At 43.3% G+C, this 25,846-nt stretch overlaps 1 protein-coding gene across 5 annotated transcripts in view; it reads right to left on the bottom strand.

Moving 5' to 3' along the window:
• cobll1b (cordon-bleu WH2 repeat protein-like 1b) overlaps window positions 1–25,451 on the bottom strand; it is a 33,440-nt gene extending 7,989 nt beyond the window's left edge. For 2 of the 5 annotated variants that reach the window (XM_029256831.1, XM_029256832.1), the window contains exons 1-8: window positions 9,119–9,285; window positions 6,714–6,908; window positions 4,931–5,135; window positions 3,765–3,990; window positions 3,380–3,421; window positions 3,173–3,270; window positions 1,894–2,097; window positions 615–738 (exon numbers count right to left, since the gene is read on the bottom strand). In XM_029256831.1, the coding sequence (XP_029112664.1) occupies window positions 615–738; window positions 1,894–2,097; window positions 3,173–3,270; window positions 3,380–3,421; window positions 3,765–3,990; window positions 4,931–5,135; window positions 6,714–6,908; window positions 9,119–9,216 (1,192 nt within the window). In that variant the 5' untranslated portion in view covers window positions 9,217–9,285. Of the gene's footprint in view, window positions 1–614; window positions 739–1,893; window positions 2,098–3,172; window positions 3,271–3,379; window positions 3,422–3,764; window positions 3,991–4,930; window positions 5,136–6,713; window positions 6,909–9,118; window positions 9,286–10,233; window positions 10,496–14,266; window positions 14,581–24,990 lie in introns of those variants that run through there. The other 3 variants (XM_029256833.1, XM_029256835.1, XM_029256834.1) reach the window with 3 other exon arrangements.
• Window positions 25,452–25,846: the final 395 nt, after the last annotated feature.

Here is a 25,846-nt window from a genome sequence, read left to right as displayed (position 1 = left end):
TATTAAATCACAGCCTGCAATCCGCGCTTCTGCTGTGTGCTTCGTGTTAAAGAACCAAGGTAGCGGGCATCACAAGAATATTTTGAGCTCAACACCTCAAAAGCTGATACTGCAAGAGAACCAACTTTTTCGTTTAAGGGCAGATATTTGTTGCTGAAAATTTAAAAAAAAGACTTCGCTGCAATTCACTCTCTGGAATATCCACATGAAAAAGTTATTACACAGGGAAGAAAAAAAAAAACTGCAGCAGACATAAACTAAAAGTACTTCAACTTGGCCACCAGGGGATGCTCTTTTACACCGTTATGACATCACTGCGATCCATTGGCGCTCAGGCGTTACCTTTCAAATGGGGGCGCTGTATGACAAGCTTTAACCTCAGAAAAACTGCAGACACTGCTTCCTTTCCATCGAAACATACAACTTAGAAGAAGTAGGAATCACAGAGAGGACCTTCGCTGCTCTTGTTCATTATGCAGGCTTGAGTCAGACCCGATTCTCTCATTAAGCCCTGACCTTCGCAAACGTAGTAATGATAACTGTGATGAAGGGATTTCATACGGAGAGCTACAGTAGAAGTGGGCGTGTGGCGATCAGGAAGAAAGACCACAAACCGATGACAGCGGGGTCCTGCTGCGTGTTATCCAGTGTGAGCACACAGGGGGGTGGGGGGGCCTTCCGCTTGCTCCTCTTCAGGGAGAATTCCGAAGGGAATCTGCAGCTGAGCCCAGGCGAGATCTAAACACAAATCAAAACACTATCTCACATGTCTTGTTTTTGTTTTTTTTTTTTTTCTTTTTAAATCTTATTTGCTGATCAACTTTACTGAGGAGTCGGTCACTCAAGACTGCAGACAAACCAACATGGTCTCCAGAATAAATACCAGCATTTCAGTTCTATTCTCCACCGCTCATCTTTGGCAAAGCGGCTGTGGGAACACACACTGGGCTCTGACCCCCTGCCTCTCACAGTGACATCCTGTGCTAGCATCGCAGTGCCGCTCGCAATACTTCTTCACCCTGGATGGTCTTCTGCTGGTCATTCTGCAACCTTATAAACACTAATTTGGCATCCATTGCCCATCTCTTGGACAAAGGGGTCAGCTGAATAAAGAATAATATTAATAATGTTGGTGTACATCGAGATGGAAGTGTACAGAACCGTGGGTGCAAAGATGAAAGTGGCACCATGTCCCCTGAAGGCTGGAGCTTGTCAACTGAGAAGAAGTGGCCGGCTTACAGCGTTCACACTGCGGGAGGCTTGCGTTCGTGTTCGGCCCTCCCTAGTGGGGTGGCAGTGTCATGTTCGAGGGGCCAACGTTAAAAATTGTGCAACTGGGAGAAAGGGTAAAATGCACAAAAATATGCCGTCTTGTAATCAGACAAAAATTCCTGCCTTCAGATGGGCAGATTGCTGCAAACATTGCTCAGAAAAAACAGCAGGAAGTGACATTCTTGTCCTCCCAAGGAGAATATTTTTGATTTCATCTTTCTGGTGGGAAAGACAAAAAAAGGAGATCTGCATACCCAGCACAGCAAAACACATTGTGCCTTCAAGTTAGCGGGATGCCGTTCTGTTGTCCCTTTAACGAAGTTTTGGGTAGCACTGGTGCATCACACTGCCTGACCTGTGCGGTTAGGCATAGGTTCAAATCCATCTGAGGGTGGGCAGAGTTCACATGTTCTTTGGAATCCAGAGATATGTGTGGAAGAAGGCAATGGTTTCTGTACCCTCCCTACCGCGAAAACCGTGCGAGAAGTCATCGTGAGTGGAATTCAGCTCTAGGATTTTTTGTTGCGACAGCTACAAAATGAGTGGGCCGTTTAACCGTCTCCCCTCTTTATCTCTCTCCGATACAGTGAGGTGCTAGTGAAGCCTCCCAAAAGCTGTCACCTGCTCATCCTCGGACAGGCCTGAAGGTGGGGAGTGTGTTTGGTGCTGGTTGTTCAGGTTGGATGGAAAGCTCTGCGACATCAACATGGGGGGCAGTGGGGCACGCCTCTTCTTGGGCACGTCGGAGGGCATGGAGCTGGTGGTGCCCGTGCTCCGACTCTGCTTGCTCAGGACCGGGGAGGCAGGAGCGCTGGCAGTGGCGACCTTTAGAGAGAAGCAGCGAGAAGTGTTCCAGTAAATCAGTAAACTCTGTCAACTGTCAAGACTGAGTGAAGGAACTTTTGAGTGAAAGCATTAGACAAGCAAGCAGGGTTGGCAATTTTTTCTTTTTTAAAAGTCAAATTTTTTAATTTAATAAGATTTATTTATTTTTTTTTTTACATTTATTCATTTGGCAGACGCTTTTCTCCCAAGCGACGTACATCTCCGATTTAGCAGATGCTTTTTTTCAATCCAGAATGTTCTCCATAACTGTAAATGTTTATTTTAAAAGCCATGTTTCCAAAACATTTGTTTTCTTCTTGAAAATGTGCCGAATTGTTCAATTTTAACTGTTAAAAATGATGCGGAATCCATGGGTGCTGTCAACTAGCTTCTTTGTGCCACTGCATCCGCTGCAGGTGTGCACAGCTGAGCACACATGGACTTGTCCAATCTAAACTTAGGAAGAGATTTGGCACAGACAATGCAGAAAAACTTGTGTTTCTCGTCAAGGCCCTTTACAAGAACATTGAGCTGGGTGAGCCATGAGTCACCCATACTTGCAGTAAAACTGTATGTGTCTGAATGAAGGACTATAACAGACAGCATCATTGTCCAAAGTTGTGGTGTAATTTAATTTTTGACATGTTTTTCATGTGTTACAGGCTGTGTAACGCTGACTTGTGTATTAAACACTGTGGTTTAATTATCCTAGAGTCCATGTCATTTAATAAATACATACAGTAATGTCATTTAATTCCTTCGTCTTCTTTGTGCTGCTAGTTTCCTATAATTTAAAGGTGTTTTCAAGCGCCTTTACCAAATAAACTTTCTAAGAGTTAATGAAAAATATTGAGACAGAGAGAGAAAAAAAAAAAAGTGAACTTGATTTAAATCAATGATTTTTAAAAAATCATTGACTCAAATCATGATTAAATTGGCGTGATTGAAATTGGCGAACCCTGCACCACAAGTAACCAAGTGCAAGTTGCAAATTACTCGCAGCAATCTCCCTTCAGCATGCAGCATGCAACACACCTCCGAGAGGTTGAACAGAGCGGTAAGTTATATAACACACCTGGTCAGGTCTCTTCTTGCTTCTTCTGAACATGCTGAACAACCCTTTGTTTTCCTTCTCCTTCAGTGTTTTCTCTTTGCTTTGAGGACTTTTATCTTCTAAAATCGCAAAAGCATTGTTTTTTTTTTTAAAAAAAAAAAAAAAGTTAGTTCACTTTGCGTCCATAAAAACACAGAACACTGAAAATAAGTTAGTGACGTACTTTACCTCGATTAACTGCCGAAGATGTTAAATTTACTGGACAATTTTCTGTTTCAAAGAGAATAGAGTCAGTAATTAGCATTCCACAAAACAAGCAACCTTCATCACTTTATTCTGTAAAATCTTCATTTAATTCTTTCTGCAAAGACTTAATATCAGGACAGAGTTGTTTATCGAGATGATCCAATGACCATCATTTATTCCTATTAGTGAACTACAGGGGCTGCACGAGATAGACGATCAAATGGAAAACACTCAACTGCCAGCATCATCACACATGCAAGACTCAAGAAAGGTACTCCACATGTGGCAGTAAGTGACTGCGGTATGGTACATCTTGCCTAACAGCGATCTCCTTCTGTGGAAAGTCTGCTACGCCAGAGGCTCACACCTTTCGCGTCCCTTGCGTACAGCTCCCTGAGCCCAAAGTCGTTGAGGGATTTCGACAAATCCAGAGGTTCTTCCGACTGCACGTCCCTCGACAGGACCGTCGTCTTCTGCTGAAATTCACACTTTTCGCACACTGCTGCCAGGAGTTCTCTTAAGGGGACCCGGGGATTCACTCTCAGGATGGTTTTCTGGGTCCTCCTGTAGTTTATCACAAGGCGGACGGTGGCCTGTAGACAAACCGGACAGGAGCGCTGCCGTGAACGAGTATTCCACCTGTACAACTGAAGGGGCATTTTTTACAACTAGTCTCACACTAGTCATTTACATTTATTTACTTAGCAGATGCTTTTCTCCAAAGCGACTTAGAATGGGTACTATGTAGTGTTACTAGGCCACACACCTTATTCACCAAGGTGACTTACACTGCTAGATACACCACACTGTAACACCATGCATCACTTATGATTGTTAATCTTTATTTAGCTAACATCTTTGTCAGCTAAATAAGTACTCTGGATCCTCAACTGACATTTGCATTTATTAATTTAGCAGAAATTAGGAACACAACTGGGACTGGAAGTCCATTCATAACTCTTTGTCGACTGATTCACAATCAGCAAAAGCTTAGTAACAAAGACATCCCGTGACTTATATTCTGGTTGAGTTCTGCAATAACCTGAAAGCTAAAACAACTACAACCCATACACGCACACACACTTTCTGAACCGTTTGTCCCATACGGGGTCACGGGGAACCGGAGCCTAACCCGGCAACACAGGGCGTAAGGCTGGAGGGGGAGGGGACACACCCAGGACAGGATGCCAGTCTGTCGCAAGGCACCCCAAGTGGGACTCGAACCCCAGACCCACCAGAGAGCAGGACCTGGTCCAACCCATTGCACCACCGCGCCCCCAACAACTACAACCCCAATTCCAAAAAAAATTGGGACAGTCCCAAAAGTTGTGCTGACAACTTTTTTTTGAAAGTTCATTACAATGAGGTGGCAGAAAGACCCCAACAGAAAGGATAAACGAGCAACCTTCTGTCCACTGACCACTGCGGGGTTCCCTAAGGACACCAAAACTAACACATGTATAATCCAAAACAGATGAAAATACACTGGTGAAAGTGAAAGGCAGAAGTTTTCTTGTGATTGGTCTGCTTTACCTCGGGAACATGAGGATCCATCTTTTTGCCCTTATCTGCACCTTTGGGCTTCAGCAGGATCTTCTCCACCTCTAGGGCTCCAATCAGAGCGTTGGGCTTGAACTTGATGTGGTTCCTATTCGTAGAGATGAGCTCAATGGTGTGGCTGGAGGGGTTCAGATGGTACTTTGCACAGAGCATAACCAACAAGTCCATCATGGGCTTGCTGAAAAACACAAGTAGGGCAAACAACTGAGATTATAAGATATAGACTCATGGGTATTCTTCCTTGGGAGGTATAATATGCTCCAACAAATCAAACGGTATCCAGCCTGCCATTCATATCTAATCAAATTATTACTTCAGACGTAGCTATGAGATTTGTACAAATATAGATGTGAATGACTTGTAATCTTTGCACTAAGCCACTGTGACAGGCACACTGTAGAAGATTCAAACCAGCCACACAACCTTAATTGAGAGATGGACACCGCAAAAAAAAAAAAAAAAAGTACTTAAGTTAGTAAGAATAAGTTAATTACAAAAAATTACCATTGATTAAACTAATACAAATCTAAACAGTGTACCCATGAGAGCTAGAGAGGGGAAACAGAAACATACAAGTTAATAGAAGGTTTACACAGATAATATTCTCTACAGGCACCTTTAAATGTATTATATGAATGTATTGACCTGACCAGCTAATTCTGTATGTTACTCATATTCTTACTTCCTTTGGTGTTCATATTTAATGGTCTTATTTTTTGTCATTCTGAAACCGTACCAGTCCTCTTTTCGATGATCTATATTTAAAAACCTTTCTACACATCACTGGATTGTTATATTTATTCCAGATGACAAATGATGAAGTAATACCCTACAACACTACACCTACAGTAAGATAACGGCAATATCAAAGGGTCGCCATGAAAGGAAAACAAACCACATGCTAGGAATAAGCTGTGTGGAAAGCGATTAAGTGAAAGCATGTGTACCGTGCTTTCCAGCAGTCTCCATATTCCAGCATTGAGGAGGGGCTTTAGAAAAAAAAAAATGCTAGCAGTTTAATCCCATTCATAGGGAGCACACTATTCCAATAGTTCTTGAACACATTTCAAATGAAAAACCTGCGTAAAGAATTCAACACTAAATCCTTTTATATTAAATCTGGTTTCCCATTAATCTTGAAAGGGCAAAGGGTATAAAATACTCCAGCAGGTTATGTTTACCAGACAGATCTGTATCCCGTTAAAACAGGGGAATGGGTCATCCTAAACTTCAGTAGATTAAAAAGCATCACTGACTTCTTTAAATGTGACCTAATTAATACTGGGGTGTGGATTAAAATTTTCCCCTTTAAAACATTTTGGCCAAATATAGTTTTTCCAAGCACTGTAAATTCAAAAAGCTATTACCAGATTTCTGAAAACTAAAAACACATGAATCCAACTGTCTTTAATGTTACTCATTTAATTAAATTTTGTATTATTTTTTGGGGAGGTCTGGGGGAAAATAGCAGTGCTGCCCAGCAGCCAGCATTAATATAAAACCTCTTAACTGGAACCAGGAGTGATTTTCTAATAATAACCAACGTTAATCTCATACATGTTTTATCCTGAATATTTGTGACTTTTAAGTCCACACGTAGACAATAAAAAAATCCTTGCAGAGTGATACAAGCCTATACAGCAGAGGAACTTACTGCATATTACTTTGCCATTCATCATACATGAGCTCATCGGAGCACCTGCCAAGGCCAACGGTCCACGTTCACATTCACAAAACAAGCGGGAGCGCACCTCACCTGCCGTGCACTATAGTTGTCTTCTCCAGCCCTGCTGGCAGGACCACGGTAAGAGTCAAATCCCTGTCAATCAAGTTCTCTTTCTGCTCCATGGCAGTGGGGGGGAAGCTTGGCAGTCTCTGCGGGGGTCTTGGACCTGCTCCTCGGTTCTGCGCCACAAGCGGGGGTGTTGGAGCTTTGCTCTTGTTGGATCGTCTGCCCAGAGGAAACAATCAGCAGAAATTTGTGGATGGGCAGAAATATAAGAAGAGTCCAGCAGAGTTCACTCCTGCATGCACAAGTTTATTAAAACGGTGACACAATGCTAAAATCCCTGTGGACCTTCTCCAGGTCGCAGGAACGATCGCTGCTGGCCTGCAAAGACCGGAAACCTTCTGACACTCTTCAGGCCAGAGTGAGGTCGGTCACATGGGTCTCTTTGCAAGCTGCACTGCGTTTTTACCACAACACCAGTAAACACATGATAACGGAAGAAACCGGCCTGACGAGGGCTTGTTATTTATGCTCACAGACAGTGGGGTGACATGTGACAAGAAGCAGCACTGGAGATGCTCAGCTGCAGCTGAGCTATTATTCCGGGAGCTCGGGACTGAAGAGGACATGCCCTCAGATATAGATAAAATTCAGAAATGCATGATATTAAATGGTATACAACATGGACAAGCTTGTAAATGATTTATATTTATATTACATGTAATGGGGCAGCGTGTTGCGTAGTGATTAGAGCTGCTGCCTTTATAGCCAAAGGTTGCAGGTTCGAACGCTGCCTCCAGCTGTAGTGCCCTGGAGCAAGGTACCTACCCTAAAGTGCTGTAGTAAAACTGCCAACTGTTTAAATGGGTAAGTTCATAAGTTGTAGACGGCTTAATATTGTAAGCCACTTTGGAGAAAAGCGCCACCTAAATAAATAAATGTGAGCGTGTCGATTTTGAGGCTCAGGAACATATTAAATTTTTCCAGTTGAAGCTTATGGCAACTACGTCTGAGTTATGAGAACCCACCTTATAAAGGGTTTTTCAGCAACAAATAACCTTCAGAAGGTAGGGGAAGAACACATAAAATTCTTGGCGATATTGACAACTTGACAACTACAGCATATACCGTGAATCAATACTACTTGCTGAAAAAGTGTTACGTTTCCTCTTCTTCCAATATAACGAACCATGTAATGTAATGTGCCACCAGACCAAGATGAAATTTGTAATGGTACAGTAATCTCTGCAAATAAGATTATGTCGTTACAGGAGTTTGTACCACAGTTCATGTTGCCTGATAGTTCCCGAATTCGGACTACCCAGAAAAAAGACCTCTGAGTAAGTCTCTTGAACGTAATCTTATCTGAAATGTTTCCGTTATCATGAAAAACACTCCGATTGTGCATAACCTTATCAGTAATGGCATAAAATGAATTCTTTCTTCTCAGCATAAATGAAATGCCCATTTATTCAGACAGCCTGAAACCACTTTTTGGAAAGTCACAAGATCCCCCAGTGGAATGGACCGCTTTATTGAACTTGGTTCCTTAATAAAAAAAATAAAATAAATAAAATTTAAAAAAACAAGGAGGGAAATTTCCAAGTGAAGATGAACGGGTATCTGGAAGACACGTTAGCAGCCATCAACTGGACACAAGCATATACATCAGTCATCGAGTTTGATGTCAGGGATCCTCATTAACCTTTACGGCTGTACTGCAGCCTGGTCACGTCATTTTGTTTCCTTCAAAAAGGCAACTTCCAGCTCTCAGAATGTCCACGCAAATCATTTCAGCAGACAGGCTAAAGAAACTTATTAGTGTGATGACTGGTGTAACAGTGAGGCGTCGCTGTTGTGCACGGCACGGTGGGGTGGCAGAAAAATGAGTAAGAGAAGCACGCTCTTATTGAAGAAGAATGGTGAAACAGGGCCAGCTTGGCTCCAAGCCCCAGATTCAGAAGCTGCTGATCCTCCAGAACACGCAGGACTCTGAGGCGACTCCTGACATTGGTGCGACTAGAAGTGGGAAACACAATGTATAGAAACGAAGGCCTACACATATGGACTCCAGCTTACAAAGTCATCAACTAAGGGCGATTTTACGTTCACTTCCAATGTGGGAAGAAGCAGAAGTAGCCGGGTTCAAGGGCAACCTAGTCTTCAGCTCACCTCAACCATGTCTTTGGACTGTGGGAGAAAGAACGAACAGACCAGGGTGCACATGCAGTGCAAACTCCATACGAGCAGGACAGATTCAAACCGAGAGCCGTGGAGCAAGGAGGTACAGCAGTTACCTTGCTATGTACGCCTGTTACTGAAGGTGGTTACCCGTAATCAAATACATCACATATAATATTTGACAACAGCTATGAGACCAACTGGACGACTACGCTCAACCAACCAGTGAACAACATTAGACATTTTCTCACCGGGAGAGGAAAAAAAAAAAAAAGTTTCCCTCCAACTGAGACATTTTTGTCTTGTTGACTGGCCTTCCTGGAAAAGAACAGGATCTTAAACAGAACATGAAAGTTTTATAATCCAAACATTCCCAGAGAGGGTTCGAACAGGGGACCCCACCAGGCAAGACTCAGACTTTAATCTGCACATTGTTTTCGACTGCGGCTATTGATTTTGCCATCCAAAGTAAATACTCACATGTTTATCAAAGAGACCAAGCATTACACAAGGCAGCGTGCTCTGGAGTCCAGGCGGGATTGCAAGCGCATCCTGTTAGTTAATACTCACATTTCCCTCATTACCACATGCCACGCAAAGTCCACCCTGAAGGTCTCTTCACCGATTCGACAGGTACTCAAAGAACACAACGGAAAAACGTGTTGGCAGCGGCTGTGCGTGAAGGAAACTGCAGTATCTCGAGTTGGAGGCGCAAAGCTGGGTGACCTAGAGCCTATGGAATTTCACTGTGAGATAACTAAGAAGAGCACTGCCAGCGTTTGCACGTGGAATCCAAGGAATGTTTTCACTCAAACCCCTCAGATTCTGATCTAGAAGGCTTGCAAGAACTTATTTTTCACTCCCGACCCCTTGTTTCTCCCCAGTACGTCACCATACCTCCAGTCTACCGCCGAATCGCAAACGAAAAGAGCAACAAAACGTTCCTATTAACGGTTCGACTTCCAGCTTCAAAGTGTTTTGCGGTTTCATTGAAGTTTCTGCAAGAATACTTTCATCTCAAACAATGCCACCAAGATATTTATAAAAAATAAGAGGTACACATGGACCACTTGTACCAGCAACGTCTTCAACGTGTCCTACGCTGCATTCAAGAATCTCCTACGGAACTATGAAGATACTGTGCTCTATATACAGTAACTATATTTACAATCTCACATTTGAAATAAGTACAAGGAAAACAGCAGTACAGAACAATCAAAAGCCACTGATGATTCTGAACGTCTTAGTTTTCAAATGAATTCCTGGATGGTTTAAATTTCCACTCACTTTGGAGAAAAAGGTGCATAAAGTGAATAAATGCAAATAACTGGCTGAAGTAAAATTTAAACAAGCCTTTACAACTTACCTTACATGAAGCACATCGTTGATGTTCTACATTAATAAGTCAACCTTTGTGTTAATAATGTCATCTATATAAATGTATAAGTTAAGGCCACTTAAACGCACTAAGAATGGCGGCACATGTCCGGTAAAGTCTGGCACCAGCCGGGCTAAAACCTTCCTGATCAGACCTTCAGACCACGTGGGAACGTTTGCGCTCTCCCTTGTGTCAAGGTGGAACCGTTCCAGAACAAAGCTTGTTTAAACAGTGATCAGCACACATGGGGGCAGCTCACCGTTTCCTGTTTTCCGGTATATTCCATACTGCACACCGATTGCCGACCTGCCACTCTAACAATGTGAACACAAAGCTTATGATGACGACTATATTGAAACCGGAGCCATAGACCAATTTTACTGTTATCTTTCTATACAAATTCAAATTAAACATCCAGTCCACTTTCCTCTGTTTGGGGTTTTGCTGTAGGAGCTATATTATTATTAGTATTATTATCATCATCTATTTATGGTGGCAAAGCAGGAACATCACTTTGTACCACAACAAATCACTTGAATGTTTCTGCTGTAAATATTATTCACCCTTTTATCCTTAACGGGTGTGATTATAGTTCTACTCATTTCAAATAAATTGGATTTGCAATTCACAGGCAAGTATTTCTATCAGCTAGTGGGAGAGAACACAGAGTCAAATTTCTGTGAGCTCTTTAACTAAACGAATGAAAGAAGAAATTAATACGTCTGTATTATTCCCAGAAAGAAATTTGGCTGCAGCAGCATACAAAAAAACAGCACAGATGTACACAAACATGCAGACAGACATATACTGAAGAAAGAGGGATAAATAAGTAGAAATGTTAGGTATACACATACGCACACATTTCTACATGGTACTAACTTTGCTTTTGTGGACAACTGCATTTTTAGGTTTTTAAAGATTTTTTTTTTTTAACCGATTTATAATTTACACACCCGCTGCCGTGCAGATTTACGGTAAATATTAATGATATGGTATTCAGTACTTCATTTTCTTCATATCTTTCTCTGTGCCTCATTCCTGTTGAGCGGCAAACGGAAGGGGCAGGTAGTGCAAATGCTACCATGAAATTTGTTCCTCGTTACAAGCACACAGCGTGACCACCTACTTGGCACACACAGTCACCCACATGTGGATTTAAAGTCTACTCTTGAAGGTTAAAGAACCCGGTGGTTGCCAGCATAAACAAAAGCATGTCCAACTCTCTGGCCTTTTGCCCACGCCAGCAATTTTCAAAGAGGTTCTCGAAAATTTGAATTTCAGTCTACTGCCTGGCACAAATGTTTGATATGCAGCATCATTTTGTATAAATAAAAAGAAATTATTTATTTCTTGCCCAAGCTAACTTACAATGCTCAATAATCTTTACAATGTTTATCACCATTCCTAGAGCAGGGTATTCTTACTGTATCAGTTCAGGGTAAACACATTGACTGGGCCTTCAGATTATACAGCAACCGACTGACTTTTTACCACCAACTATCAGGGTATATTAAGTGAGAAGGAAATAAATAGAGTGGAACCAGGAAGCACCGTCCCTCAGCGAGTGGCACGTACACCATGCAGGGGCCGTCTAGTTCGGTTCCGCAGCACAAAGACAATTCACACATTACCGGCAAGAAATGTTTTTGCTCTTTCAAAGACAACCGCCACACCGGAGGCAACATTCCGACCAGCGCGGTGTGCGTTTGTGTACTCTCATCTTAACGTTAATGCATGTTAATATGCGAGTTTATTTTTATAGCACTATGTTTATTTGAGAAGCGTTTCTTTTTTTTTTTTTTATTCATTCATACATTTTTTTAATTCATGCATACATTTTATTTCTGTGTGTTTTTTATTTTGGTGTGTTTTGCATCACAGCAGCACAAACAAATGCAGAAAAATCTGAGAAAGTTCGGTCCCATTGCGTGTGGAACAATATCAGAGATGCTGAAAAAAGTAAATATACTAGGTGTTGTAGCGCACTGCGCTCTGGGTTTGGATGGGGTGAAGAAGGATGCATGTGCAAACAAGCCCTGCCTGTATGTAGACGGGGTACACCATTCTGCACCATATTGCACGTCGTTTGCCCTCTTCAGGAAAGCACTCTTCTCCGCGGGTGCAGGGGGACTTCCCCAAATACCCACTCGGCTGCGGTTCACTGCTTCCTTTTGCCCCTTCTACCCCGGGTGCAGGGAGACCCCACTCGGCCTTCAGCGGCACCTCGCAACTTTTCTCCGCCATTTTCGCCAGAGTGTGCGCTTCTCCACAGTCCCCCGGGCACTTGTGCTTCGTCACAGCTTCTTCGTCTCGACCCCCGCTGCCACAAGCTCTTCTTCTGCCAGTTATGGTTCTATTGAGGCATTGGCTTCTTTCTTCACACCAATTCCAACTTCTCTACCTTTGGGGTTCCACAGCTCCTGAATCCAGCTTCTTATCATCTTGTCCTATCCCACTTCTAACACCAATGTAGTGCGCTGCACTCTGGGTTTGGATTGGGCACAGATGGATGCATGAACAAACAGCGCTCATTACTAATGTTTATTGGGACAGCAGTACACAGCGAGAGGTTATCAGTACAAACACAAGGAAACAATACTCTTGGTCTGAGGAACCCTTTTCCTCGAGAACATGCACCTCAAGCCACTTTACCACCTTAGCGCCCCTCTTTAGGCTTTCCTCTTTTTTTTTTCCAATGACCAACACACTGACCCCCTTATATTCCCTGCGAGTTCCCACAGCGGTTGAACACAATTCCATTTTACCCACAATTCAACTACAAGTGGTCCCCGACACACGATGAGGTTACGTTCCGCAAAACCCATTGTAAGTCGAAATATCATTAGTCGAAAATGCATTTAATACACTTAACCTACCGAACATCATAGCCTAGCATACGTACGATTGCCATTACAGACTTGCTGCCTTCATGTTGGCCAATTATCTTGAGTTTCTCCTCAAGAGTAATTGCCCTCCTCTTCTTCTTCCCACCACTAGCAGGAGACACAGATAAGTGTTTCAGTGACATTATGGATGCACAAAACACAACTGTGTGGCAGACTGGGAGATGCAGATCACTGCCCAGCATTGTAAGAGAGTATCGCACCGCATATTACTTGCCCAGGAAAAAAATCAAAATTCAAAACACGGTTTCCACTGGATGTCTATCGCCAGCTCACCGTCGGAAAGTTGAAAAATTGTAAGTCAAACCATCGTAAGTCAAGGAGCATCTCTATTTACAATAAACCCATTTTCCCACTCAAACATAACACTTCCCAGTAACATAGGTCGTTACAATGTGATTGGAGATAATGCTGAAAAATGTTTAGAGAAAGTAGTGCTAAACTGGGGAAACTACAGAGCAGCGTAGCTGAGCTTAGGGAACTGTTCAGGTCACAATTCCAGTCACTGTTCAGGTCAATGTTCAGGTCATAATTCCATTAACTGTTCAGGTCATAATTCCATTAACTGTTCAGGTCACAATTCCGGTCACTGTTCAGGTCATAATTCCATTCACTGTTCAGGTCACAATTCTGGTCACAAGTAATAAGAAAGAACGCAGAGCACAGCCTTGTGCCCCAGTGAGCAGTGACCGCTGGCACCGACACGACCGCATGACGTTTAGGCAGCCTGAGCGGAGCCGAACCAAAACACGCTGTGTCCCAAGCAAGGTGTGTGAGCGCTCAGTCAGTGCAGCAGCCGCCGGGTTCCCGAAGACACACACACTTCGCACGAACGGAACACCTGTGACCTGGGCTGGGGACGGGAGGGCCGCGCTCACTCAGCAGGCCGCCCGCCCGGTTCAAGAGAAAAGCCGAAAAGTGTCAGGCAACACAAAGAAAGACAAAGCAAAGTGACACGAATCGCACCTGAGCTTCTTTCGCAGAAACGCCGGTGCTGGAAATTAATGATTCAGTACATGATTCAGATTCCCCAGCGAGTCAGTCTCCGCCCGGCATTAGTTACAATGAATCAGTCAGTGAACGCTGCTGGAGCGCGGTTCCGCAGCGCGTGTTCCTACCTTTACGGTCAGACACGCACAGGACACGTCAGGTCCTCCTCCACCGCACACCAACCTCCTGTGGAAGCCGCATTAATCGAGCCGCGTCTTTCACCGGCTCAGCGCCCCTCCGCCCTGCTGCGGACGATTCGATCGGATCGGATCGGGACTCACACAGCGGTCGGAACACGCGTTACCCCTAGCGACAGACAGCCACAGCGGCTCCGGCTCCGACTCCGGCTCCGGCACAGCTGCTGCTGATCACACAGGACGTGATCGGTATGGAAACACTTCAACAACTGGACCCGATCAGAGAAAGGGGAAAGAAACAAACGGCCTCGTTCCGTACAGGCGTCGGCGTGTGAACCCGCGCGCTGCGCGCTCCGCCGGCTCGCTCCCGCGAGGAGGGGAAACCTCGGCGCTCCCGCGGGAAACGTGGCCTCCGCTCCCCAGTAACAGGCGAAGGAATCATGTCATAACCGGTGTATTTCTGGAACCCTTTGGAACAATGCTTCGTTTCAAAGCACATGATGATGTATGACCGCTGGCACAGCAGACACACCAGGCTGAAACACTTTTTTGGGTTTGTACTATGCTGTAGATCTGCAAATATTTTTTTGACCTAAGTTCATTGCCTGTTTTCAGATGATCCACTGTCCGCCCAGTTACATCTTAGCCTAGGAACACTCATCCTCAACAAGAGAAGTGAATGTTTCTCTTTCTATTATAATATCTTTGCCCACTGGGCAGGGACCGTTCTGTATTGTAATGAGCAATTTGCTTCTGTATCATTTGTATCATTTGTATCATGCACATTTATTACAAATAAAAGAATTTAGCCACTCATATTGCTCTCTCTGCTGAAGATCACTTCCCCAATGCAGCAATCATACTGCCAAATCTTCTGTCATAGCTTTGTCTACGGGGGGCACAGCTTGTATTGGTACGCTATCTCTGTTTCTGTATCACCTAATGAACTGTAAATAACATATTTAATGTCTGCTGTTGCTTTCTACCACATCTAAACCAAAGGCATGGAATGCTCAATCGCTTCTAAACTCATACATCAGGATCCAGGCAGTGTCTAAAGAGATGATCTAACAACTCCCCACTGGTCCAGCCTTCCGGTTCAGTGCTCCGCATCCAAACGTTCATGTGACACAACACTGAATATCCTTCACAGACAAGCAGAGCCTTCGTTCACAGACAAGTGGAGGCAGTCGGTAGAGCACTACCAGAGGCTGGACTATGTCCAGGTTATGCTGTACACAACCGCAGAAGGCTAAGGTGGTCACAGTCAGCATCCCGTGAAAGCATTCAGTGGTCGACTGGGAGCCAGTTCATTCCCATGGTGACCAAGCCGTCACCCTTTTGGGTATGGGCTGCAGCCATTGGGAGCAAACTTGGAAAGACTACTGAAGCATCTCTGCAGGGTAACTAAACCCTGAGGACAGAGGAGGGAGAAGGCATCCGATGATAGGTTCAAAAACATCCTCCAAGGGGCAGCACACGGACAATAGCCCTGAACCCGAGCACCGTCACAGGAATGCAAGTTCAAAAGTCCCAAAAAGGCTGAAAGTTGGAAGGGCTGCAAACCTTTTGTCTCTTATTTACCCAGATTATTTTTAGCTGAGTAAACTCAATGCGGAAGTCGGGCACAAAATAGTATCCCACTTTCCTTTCTGGTGTTTATTTTTAAAAAAATGTTGTTTTCCTATTAAGGTGTTAACTCATTTAATATTTTTGACTGAAAGCAGGAAGCGTGACCTTGGGATGTGGGTTCACAATTAGGTGACTCATGTAAGTTTCCTATGCCCTACAATAAGCATGACCAGCAACCAGATCACTATGCTCTGCCACTGCCTCCTGAAACCTTCCTCCAGTCTTGCGACAGATGTCACAGGTTTTCAAAGGCATACTCAGTCTAAAGTAAAAAGCATGCTGTGAACCTGTCTCCTAGATTTCCAAATTCATTTTTACCTTTTTTCACATTACATTTAATGCTGGGGAGGTGGCAGCTACAGAGGCTGGAATCCCCACTCCCACTGTAGTACCACTCAGAAAAGTACTTACCCTGAATTACTCCAGAAAAAAATGCTCAGTCATATAAATTGGTAAGTAATTGTAACTAGTTTACATTTACATTTTACATTTATTTATTTAGCAGATGCTTTTCTCCAAAGCAACTTCCAATGGATACTATGTAGTGTTATCAGCCCAGACACCTTATTCACTAAGGTGACTTACACTGCGAGATACACTGCTTACAATGGGTCACTCATCCATACATCGACATACACAGTTTAGTATACATATCTAATATTGTCCAAACTAATAATTTGTCTTGGACAAAGGCATGAGCTAAAGAAATTAATTAATAATGATCTTGTTTTAAGCAGTCATGTTTCATACGATATACTATTATTTCCCCTGATCTCTATGCCACTTTGGAGAAAAGCGTCTGTTCAGTGAATAAATGTAAATGTACGCATGTTTAGAAGAGCATCCCTCACACTAAACTGAACTGAACTGAATATAACAGTGGACCTGCATTATTAATTTGTGAGAGACAAAATGAAAACATTAAATATCTGATAATATTCAAGTGTCAGAGTGTAACATCCATTCCCGGGGAGGAACTGGACTATGTCAGAAAGGATGCTTCTGGGGATGAGGTGTCACATTTCAGCGATGGGGAAAGGGGCGGCCGGGCAATTCCAATGGGAAGACAAAACATTCAGCCACGGCCACAGCTGGGAATGGTGTGAGAGAGGTCACTTACAGTAAACATAAGTTGTTTAGAGACGGTCTGTAAAGACCTTTAAACCAGAAGCAACTCTGGATGGGAAGAAATTCTGGGAAACAAAACCTGCACAGCATCACTGTGTGGGAGAACAGCTCATTTCCTGTTTGCATCCTTTTTTGAACTGAAATCAGAACATTCCCATAGCTCTCGGCTCTAAACCCTGCATCAGCCCATGTAACACCTATACATGGGTTACCACTAGTTACTGAGATGGACAGAAAATTTTCAGATAAAGTCTGTTATTTGTAGAAAAGCAAATAAACAGTTACAGCCACTCTGTATGTAGGTAAGTCATAAAGTATCCGCAATAATCTGTATTCATTTCAAGACGGGTTATTGCGAATATTTTTTGACTTGACCTCACGAACAAAAGTGGCAGCGTTCAAAGACAAAAATGTGGTCAGAAAGGAATTACGAGAATTATTTCTCGGACATTGACACTTCCAGGATACGTTTGCCAAATTGCCTCCCGAGTGGCCTTGCAAAGAGCAGATTAATACGAACACCATCCTTAAGCACAACCTCAGCACCTCACTCTCAGGGCTTTCTGGGGACACATTAGTAACCTGGCCAAGGTGCAGCCAGCAAAAAGGTTCACAGCATCTACGGAGCATTGCCAAAGCTGCAGCCCTGCCTTTCCATTCTGTTACCATGTTTACTGTAGCCTGCTCGGTAAGAAAGCAGGAGTTACAGCAGACATGCTCCACAAAGTGCATCACCAGACTGGAGCTCCCTGGTGGTGTTCCCATCCCTTTCATTGTCGGAAACACAATGCACAAAGGGAACACCGAGAACTGGGGTTTCACCGGGGAGGCCAGACAGACCATAATTGTTGTGGATTTTTAGAAACCTCCTGCCACACGAACCACGGGAAACCCCATAAATCTAATGCCTGAATCCCATAAGAAGTTAATAGACTACTACACTGAAACGGGACATGATGACAACATAAAGAATTTTCTATACATAGAGAGTCTTGTTGAGAAACCTGAGAGAGACAGGCAGCGAGACAGCGTTTCTCCTTCAGTCGCAGCGCTGCCTAAATGCATCGGCTCCTCGGACACAATGACACATTGTGCTGCCGGAGCCGCTTGGCAGAGCACCCTGCTCGGTATTCTGCCCCGGGTCACGTGCAAAGACTTACAAAATGTCTAACTCTTAGCCACAAGGCAATGTCACCAACGCCCCTCATATTTATGTTTCCCTTTTCCGCGAAACTTTTTCTTGAAATATAAAAAAACATAGAGTCCTGCTCCTCCCAAACATTCCTCTTCTCTAGGCTTCCCATTAAAGCATCTATTGTTGTAGAGCTTCGGCGGGGGTTCCTTAATTGTGCCGTGAAATCTTTTTTTGGGTTCAAACAACATCCATGCTCCGCATTTTCCCCCTCTGGGAGAGGCGAAGGGAACTGTTTGGTCTTTCTTAATTTGAAGTCATTTCCTAAATTACTCTTTTTACTTGAATAACCATAAATAGAGAAACTGTTGTTACTTCGCAATGAGGAGGGATTTTGATTACGGATTGTGGATCGTCATACATTTTGCAAACCTCAAAGTAACAATTAACTGCGGCAAATGCAGACGCGTATTGTTTAATGGACTGTATTAGCGCTCAACTTAAACAGGCGACTGGAGGAAAGAAAAACAGAAACAAGGTGAAAGAAGTCCTTCATCTCCAAGACATGAACCGAGCACCAGGACTAACCTTGGTGACACATGTTGCTGCCATCTAGTGCCCATCTACAGTTTCCTACGCATTCAATAATATTTTTGTATGATTTTCCATTATTTTCTCTTCTTTTAGCAGCATCTTTCACACTGAAATTCAAAAACATTTGCCAGTTAAGCGAATATTACTGTCACATACCATCATATAAACCAGTATACTTTACAGGAGCAGCTGCATTTAGCTATTTTAAAATGGTAAACACATAACAGGCAGCACGCTGGCACAGTGAGTCGTGCTACCACCTCACAGTGCCGGCGGCGGGTGCGGGAGACTGCCGGTTTGATCCCTGCTTGTACGGTCTCCTTGTGTCTGCATGGGTTTCTTCTCGGTGCTCTGGTTTCCTCCCACAGTCCAAAGACATGTAGATCAGGTGAATTAGTGATGCTAAATTGCCCTTAGTGTGTGAAAGATTATATGCATGTGTGGCTACCCTAATATGGACTGGAGGAACCCTTAGCCTGGTACCCAATGCTTCCAGGATAGGCTCTGGTAGTGTCCCTGGTCATGAGAAACTGTGCTCAGGGCAAGCAGCTACTGAAAGTGCTTGGTTGGATAATAGACACATGAGTTCAAATGGGTTAAGTTTTAAGACACTTCTTGAATGTTGAAAGAGATTCAGCACATCTGAGTGAGAGAGGGTCATTCCACCATATTTATGCCAGAACCAAAGCCTTTGTCCACTTGAGCATTTACACTGCTGAGACACCAGCAGTGAGAAGGGAAATGCGGATTACCATGCTAAATATCAGCCGCATGAAAATCTTTACCATGTCCCCGTCTCTTGGTAGAAGGGGTGTGGTGGCGCAGTGGCGCAGTGGGTTGGACCACTGTCCTGCTCTCCGGTGAGTCTGGGGTTTGAGTCCTGGTTGGGGTGCCTTGCGGTGGACTGGTGTCCCATCCTGGGTGTCCCCCCCCTTATGCCCTGGGTTGCTGGGTTGGCTCTGGTTCCCCGTAAGGGACAAGCAGTTCTGAAAGTGTGTGTGTCTTGGTAATGAGACAGCAGAGGATTTGCTCATTGCTACATTGCACACCATCAGAAGACTTGCCTCTGGTCTGCAGGAGGTCAGTGACAGACCTGTTAGACTGTCTAATGGTGTGGTTTGCATTTGTAGGGAATTTCTCACTTTTGCCATGCAGTATATGCCAAAATGCAATGATTGTATTCACTGTGAGTAAATAACAATTAACAGTAAATGAGCAGTCATTTTGCTCAGATACAGGTGTAGTTGAAGAAATCTTCATTAGTTTAATTTCACGTCTGCAGCCAAACAACTTAAAAAAAAGAAAGATCTTTTCTACTTCCAGTTCCAAGTTGAGCCCATTTGCTCCTTGGCTTGAAAACTGAGCGCATCCAGTTTAACAAGACTTTACAGATGAACTATTTTAAGTGATGCACTATCTGTTCAGAGTATGGACCTCCTGTTTATACAAAGTGTTGCGAGTGTTCATTGAATGTAACAAGACCCATATTTTAGAACCCCCATATAACTAACCCGTCATGTTTTAGAAGAAAAAATATTAGTTCCACTCACTATGGTTTCAGAGGGCAACGAAACACGAGGGGCAAAAGGGGTGTGAAACAGATCTTGTCTGGCTGTAGACAGACCTGTCTGCTTCAACAGTTAAGCCTTCTTGACTGAGCGCTTGCATCTCCCCAACACCCACCACATCCATAATAGGAAAACAATGTAAAATGAGTTCTACACCATTTCTTAAATAACTTTGGAATATTAATCTGAGTTTACCCATTCTCAACTGGCATGGTGGCACTGGGAGTAGCGCTGCTGTCTCACAGCGCCTGGGTGGTGCGTGAGAATGTGGGTTCGATCTCCGCTCAGTCTGTGTGGAGTTTGCATATTCTCCCTGTATCTGTGTAGTTTCCTCCAGGTGCTCTGGTTTCCTCCCACAGTCCAAAGACATGATGTTCAGGTTCACTGATAGTGTGTGTTCCACTGATGTATGGATGAGTGACCCATTGTAAGTAGTGTATCTAGCACTGTAAGTCACCTTGGTGAATAAGGTGTGTGGGCTGATAACACTACATAGAGTTCATTGGAAGTTGCTTTGGAGGAAAGTGTCTGATAAATAAATGTCAACTAGCTTCATGGGTGCTTACAGTAACAAAGAATGCATCATGCATTTTTGTCTCAACCACACTGTCTGTTTTTCCATAATGCATGAAAGGCCCACTATTCCCTGACTTCCACAGGGCAGGATCTGCCCCTGGACGCCTCTCTCTGCAATGCTACTTTCAAAATTCCACTTCAGACAATTGCCCTCCTTCATCGTTTTCTCTTTGAACACTGAATAATATTCACATCATCATGATTCTGATGTACTTTGTAAATATATTGATGCTCATTAGGAAGCTCTTCTAACTGAGACATCCTGTACTTCTAAGCATGAAATAACAGAATTTTTTACCTGCCCTGAGGAGCTTAGCAATGGCACATGTAGTCAGCTGTCCAACACACAAAATCACTCTCCATGCCTCCAAGTTAAGTATTCCAACGGTTCTTTGCACTTTACAGTGAAACGACCGACTGAAAATAATTACTGTGTTTTTGTTCAACTTTCCCAGTCTTTGAATCTTTCATAAAAGTTCTGCAAGGTCCTTATGTCATATAAATGATTGCTTTGAAATAGCTTTTTTGCAAACCAACTTACAATTTTACAGTTTTATTGGAGCAATTAAGGTGAAATACCCTGCTCATGAGCATTGTAGCAGGTCCTTGGTCTTGAGCTAACAACTCTTGCCCTGCTTGCCTTTAATGTAAATGTAATTTTAGACCAAAATGTGCTTTCCTGTGTAGTGCTTTCTCCTTCTTGTTGCGCTCTCGTTTAAAACGATGGGAAAAGTTGACCCGTACTTGGACACTTGCTGTGTTTGTACACCGTGTTCATTTCTGCTAGGACACATAAGATCTTGTGACATGCCCTGCCTGCTCTCACCCAGTGGAAACTCTGCTATGTGAAACCAAGGTCTGGGTTGTGGTCAGAGGTGTAGCACCAGCACCCAGTATGTGTTCGTCTCACACAGACAGAAGCATGGATAGAAAGAAATGTCACTGGTAAGACATCACACTTGGCCAGTGTCCACGGACCACCCCCTAATGCCCCTGCCTCCAACATTCCTTTCTGGGCTAGTGAGCAGTCCAGTATCAGGCCAGATGTGATCTGACACAATGAAACAGCTGCAGACACATAAAAAGGTTATCTTGGTAGATATAAAATCATTACCTACTATTTAAAAATACATTTCCAAAGAAAAGTCTGAAAACTTTCAACACTGCCGTCTGATGTAAATGAACTAATTCCTGTGGAATTGCTTGTTTATTTAAACTTGCAGTTAAATTCTTGCATTTAAAATTCTGTCATAATATATCTTTTATATTGCCATGGTCTGTATTATGGAATAAAATTCGGTATTACGTAACTATTCAGGACATATAAAAAGATATGGACCATGTGTTTCGCCCTTCCAAAAAAGGATGGCTTTTCTTTATTTTTATTTTGTTAGTTTTTTATTAAATCACTCTCAAAACCACAGACGGTTCACCCTGGAATGTCTGCTGTCAAATTACATAATGTACTGTAGATTCTGCAAGATTATCATGTCAAATTCCAAAAGGCCCTCAGCTGCAATAACTTTCCCCATGGTTGCTATGGATGCTTGTATTACATCATCTTCTACATCAAAAACAGACATCAGAGTTACATTATAATGTAAGATATGCAGATTTTAATTAGACCATAACTGCTATTGAGTGATTTAAATTCTGCACCCTCTTTCTAATTAATAGCACAAGAAGTGAAAAGGTGTAGATAGTAGAGGACAAAAGTCTGTGCAAAAGCCTGTGAATCATCCTGACAACCCTTTCTATGTCTCAAAAGCCAAGTTCCCATCCTCTGCAAAAGCGTAAGCTGGAAACAATGACACCAGCTACACATAATCTTTCACAAACCAAAAAACTGTGAAATTCCACTGCAAAGTCAGAACCCTTCCAACCAAAATTATTTTATGACACGTTATGCATCGGTATGACAGATCTTTGGTCTTTTGTACTTCTTGAGACTGCCATTCCAAGACACAACTTACATTTATGTACTGAGACAGACCTGCTGTCCCAGGGCAATGTTAATGCTCTCATTGGGGGTCACTGCAATTTTTCAGTCATATTAAAGAAGAAACCCATTCCACTCTTTGGGAAGGAAATAAAATTTAGATTTTTTTTCACATTTTCAGTTTTCATTTAAAGGCAAATTAAGGAACAGAGCAACTGCTACTGCTATTACTACTTAAATACTACTATTACTATTAATCATTATAATACTTATAACAATAATAAAGCAGGAGAATAAGCTATGGTATCCCAATATAAAACTGCATGGATATGCACTTTTTGTTATTGCTCATGCATCTGGGATGATGATGTGCTTTTTTCCAGTTTATTTCCCATGACTCCAGTGGATTGTTCAACCGCTTTCCCACTGCTTTTCCAAAGACAGGAAATAAGCAAAGGTTCAAAGGTTGCTGAAATGGTTCAACTGACTACAGCTTCATTTCCAAAGAGAAACAGCAGTTAATAACATACACTATTCAAAAAACATATGCTTCTTTAGTTTCAGAGCCGAATACTAAAAATACAGCTTACATTTTTTTTTTCACTGCTGGAAAACATTATGTCCCTATACAATAAATACACAGTAATTGCAACCTTTAAAAAAAAAAAACGCAATGATATCATCGTTAACGTTGCAATTTTAATGTGCTTGTTACAGCTCAATGTCTGGTTTCTATGGATCTGAGGCAATGAAATTAGTTACACCCTGTTCTTCAGATATGCAGTTATGTCACCACATCACCATTTCCTTACAATATACTGTATGGTGTGGAACAGGCCTGATGTTCGAAAAGCAAAAAACACTAAATAAAGAACTAGTTGAATGAATGGTCAGGGATTTAATGATACAAGAGATGCTAGGGCTTAACAACCACCCGCAACAAGTGTTTTTTTCGTGAAAAAAAAGGTTTTAAAAGAAAAGAAATGAGAAAAGGGATACAAAGCACCAAATCTGAAGAAGAATGTCGGTGAAAAAGTCAGTGAACTGGTGTGGTTCTGGTGATGTTCTCTGTCTCTCTGTCTATTTAACACATCCTGATGCCACACATTTAACTTGTTAAGATACACACACACACACACACACACACACACACACACACACACACACACACACACACACACACACACACACACACACACACACACATCTTCAGAACCGCTTGTCCCATATGGGGTCGCGGGGAACCGGAGCCTACCCGGCAACACAGGGCGCAAGGCCGGAGGGGGAGGGGACACACTCAGGACGGGACGCCAGTCCGTCGCAAGGCACCCCAAGCGGGACTCGAACCCCAGACCCACCGGAGAGCAGGACTGCGGTCCAACCCACTGCGCTACCGCACCCCCTTGTTAAGATACATTACTTAACAAATCTTTACCAAAGTGAATCTTCTTGACTTAGATCACTTGCATCCCTCAAACTAAGTTTTTCCCCTTTTTAAATTAAACTTAAATCAATGCATTTGATTGTTCAACAGAAGGAAATTATAATAACGTGTGAAATGAAAATAATGAGTATACACAACAAATGCATTACATCAAAAGAAAATCTACCACAAAATAACGTGCTAAGCATCTCGTAATTTAGATTATTTGGTAACAAAAGCAAAGCAGGCCTATGACAGTTACAGCATGAGCAGCATCATTTAGCTTCAAACTTGTAAATACTGTATGGCAGAGGAGGAGAGAGCAGCAGCTCTAGTTCTATCAGCTCTAGATCTATCAGTCGTATCCATCAACTCAAGATCTATCAGTTGCATCTCTAGCAGCTCTAGATCTATCAACTGTATATCTATGAGCTCTAGATCTATCAGTTGTATATCTATGAGCTCTGGATCTATCAGTTGTTTCCATCAACTCTAGATCTATCAGATGTATCTCTATCAGCTCTAGATCTATCAAAGATATATCTATCAGCCCTAGCTCTATTAGTTGTATATCTGTGGGCTCTAGATCTATTACCCGTATATCTATCAACTCTAGATCTATAAGTTGTATATCTATCAGCCCTAGCTCTATCAGCTGTAGCTTAAGTAAAGAGCGGGAGCTGTGCTCCTTAACGTCTGACAGCGGCGGAAAGGCGCGCGTACCTGGCAGTCGGAGGTGGACGGCGCACGTTGCCCGGAGTCGCGCGCTCCTCCATTTCCCCTCGCTCGCTCACTCTGCCGTTGCACCCGTGCGTACGGCAGATTTACCGTACCGTACAGTACCGGAACCGTACAGCGCGTTCGCCCGGCCGAAGAGGGGACAGTCAGCAGTACTGAGGGACCACGCTGAGTGTGTGTGTGTGTGTGTGTTGAGTGCGAGGAGCGCGCAGCAGTGGGTGGAAGCGAGCGGACCGTTACTCTCGCACGTCACACATTCCCCACAACAGAACACACCCTTTGACACAGGACCCCTGAGCGAAGGCACATTATCCCGGGCGAGAACGGGTCCGACGGGCCGGCGCGGTTCGGTGTCGGAGTCGCGGACCCGTTATTATTGCTGGAAGCGAGAGTTCGTGATCCCCTGGCGGGGGGGTCGGTCGGGGACACCCGTTCCTGTCATATTCCCTCTCGTTCTGGACAAAATCAGTGTGCTCTGGCTTTTACCCCAGTTAACACTGCTAGTTTACCACGAGCGTGCAGCGATTGTAATCATGGACTCAAAAGCCTTTCTCACAGGTCACACGTTAGTACCCTGAGCATGCATGGTACTTCCCATAATAAACTAAGTGCTGCGCTAAAAAATGGTCCAGCTGCGTGGGTTAATAATTGAAGGTGGCCTAATATTGCTAGGAAAAAAAAAAAGTGAGCCAAGTGAATAAGCGTAAATGTAACATGAAATGGCACAAATAATTGAAATACCAGCGTCTCCCTGAACAAACAAAGGAGATGCGTTTTCAAGTGATGGATTCGCAGCAGTGCCTCGGCGCCCATCCCTTCACACCACTTCTCACACCGCCTT

Source organism: Scleropages formosus, chromosome 12, assembly GCF_900964775.1.
Source record: "Scleropages formosus chromosome 12, fSclFor1.1, whole genome shotgun sequence".
NCBI classification, from domain to species: Eukaryota; Metazoa; Chordata; class Actinopteri; order Osteoglossiformes; family Osteoglossidae; genus Scleropages; species Scleropages formosus.
Note: the sequence above shows the minus strand (reverse complement) of the source record. Positions and strands in the feature narration are given on the sequence as shown.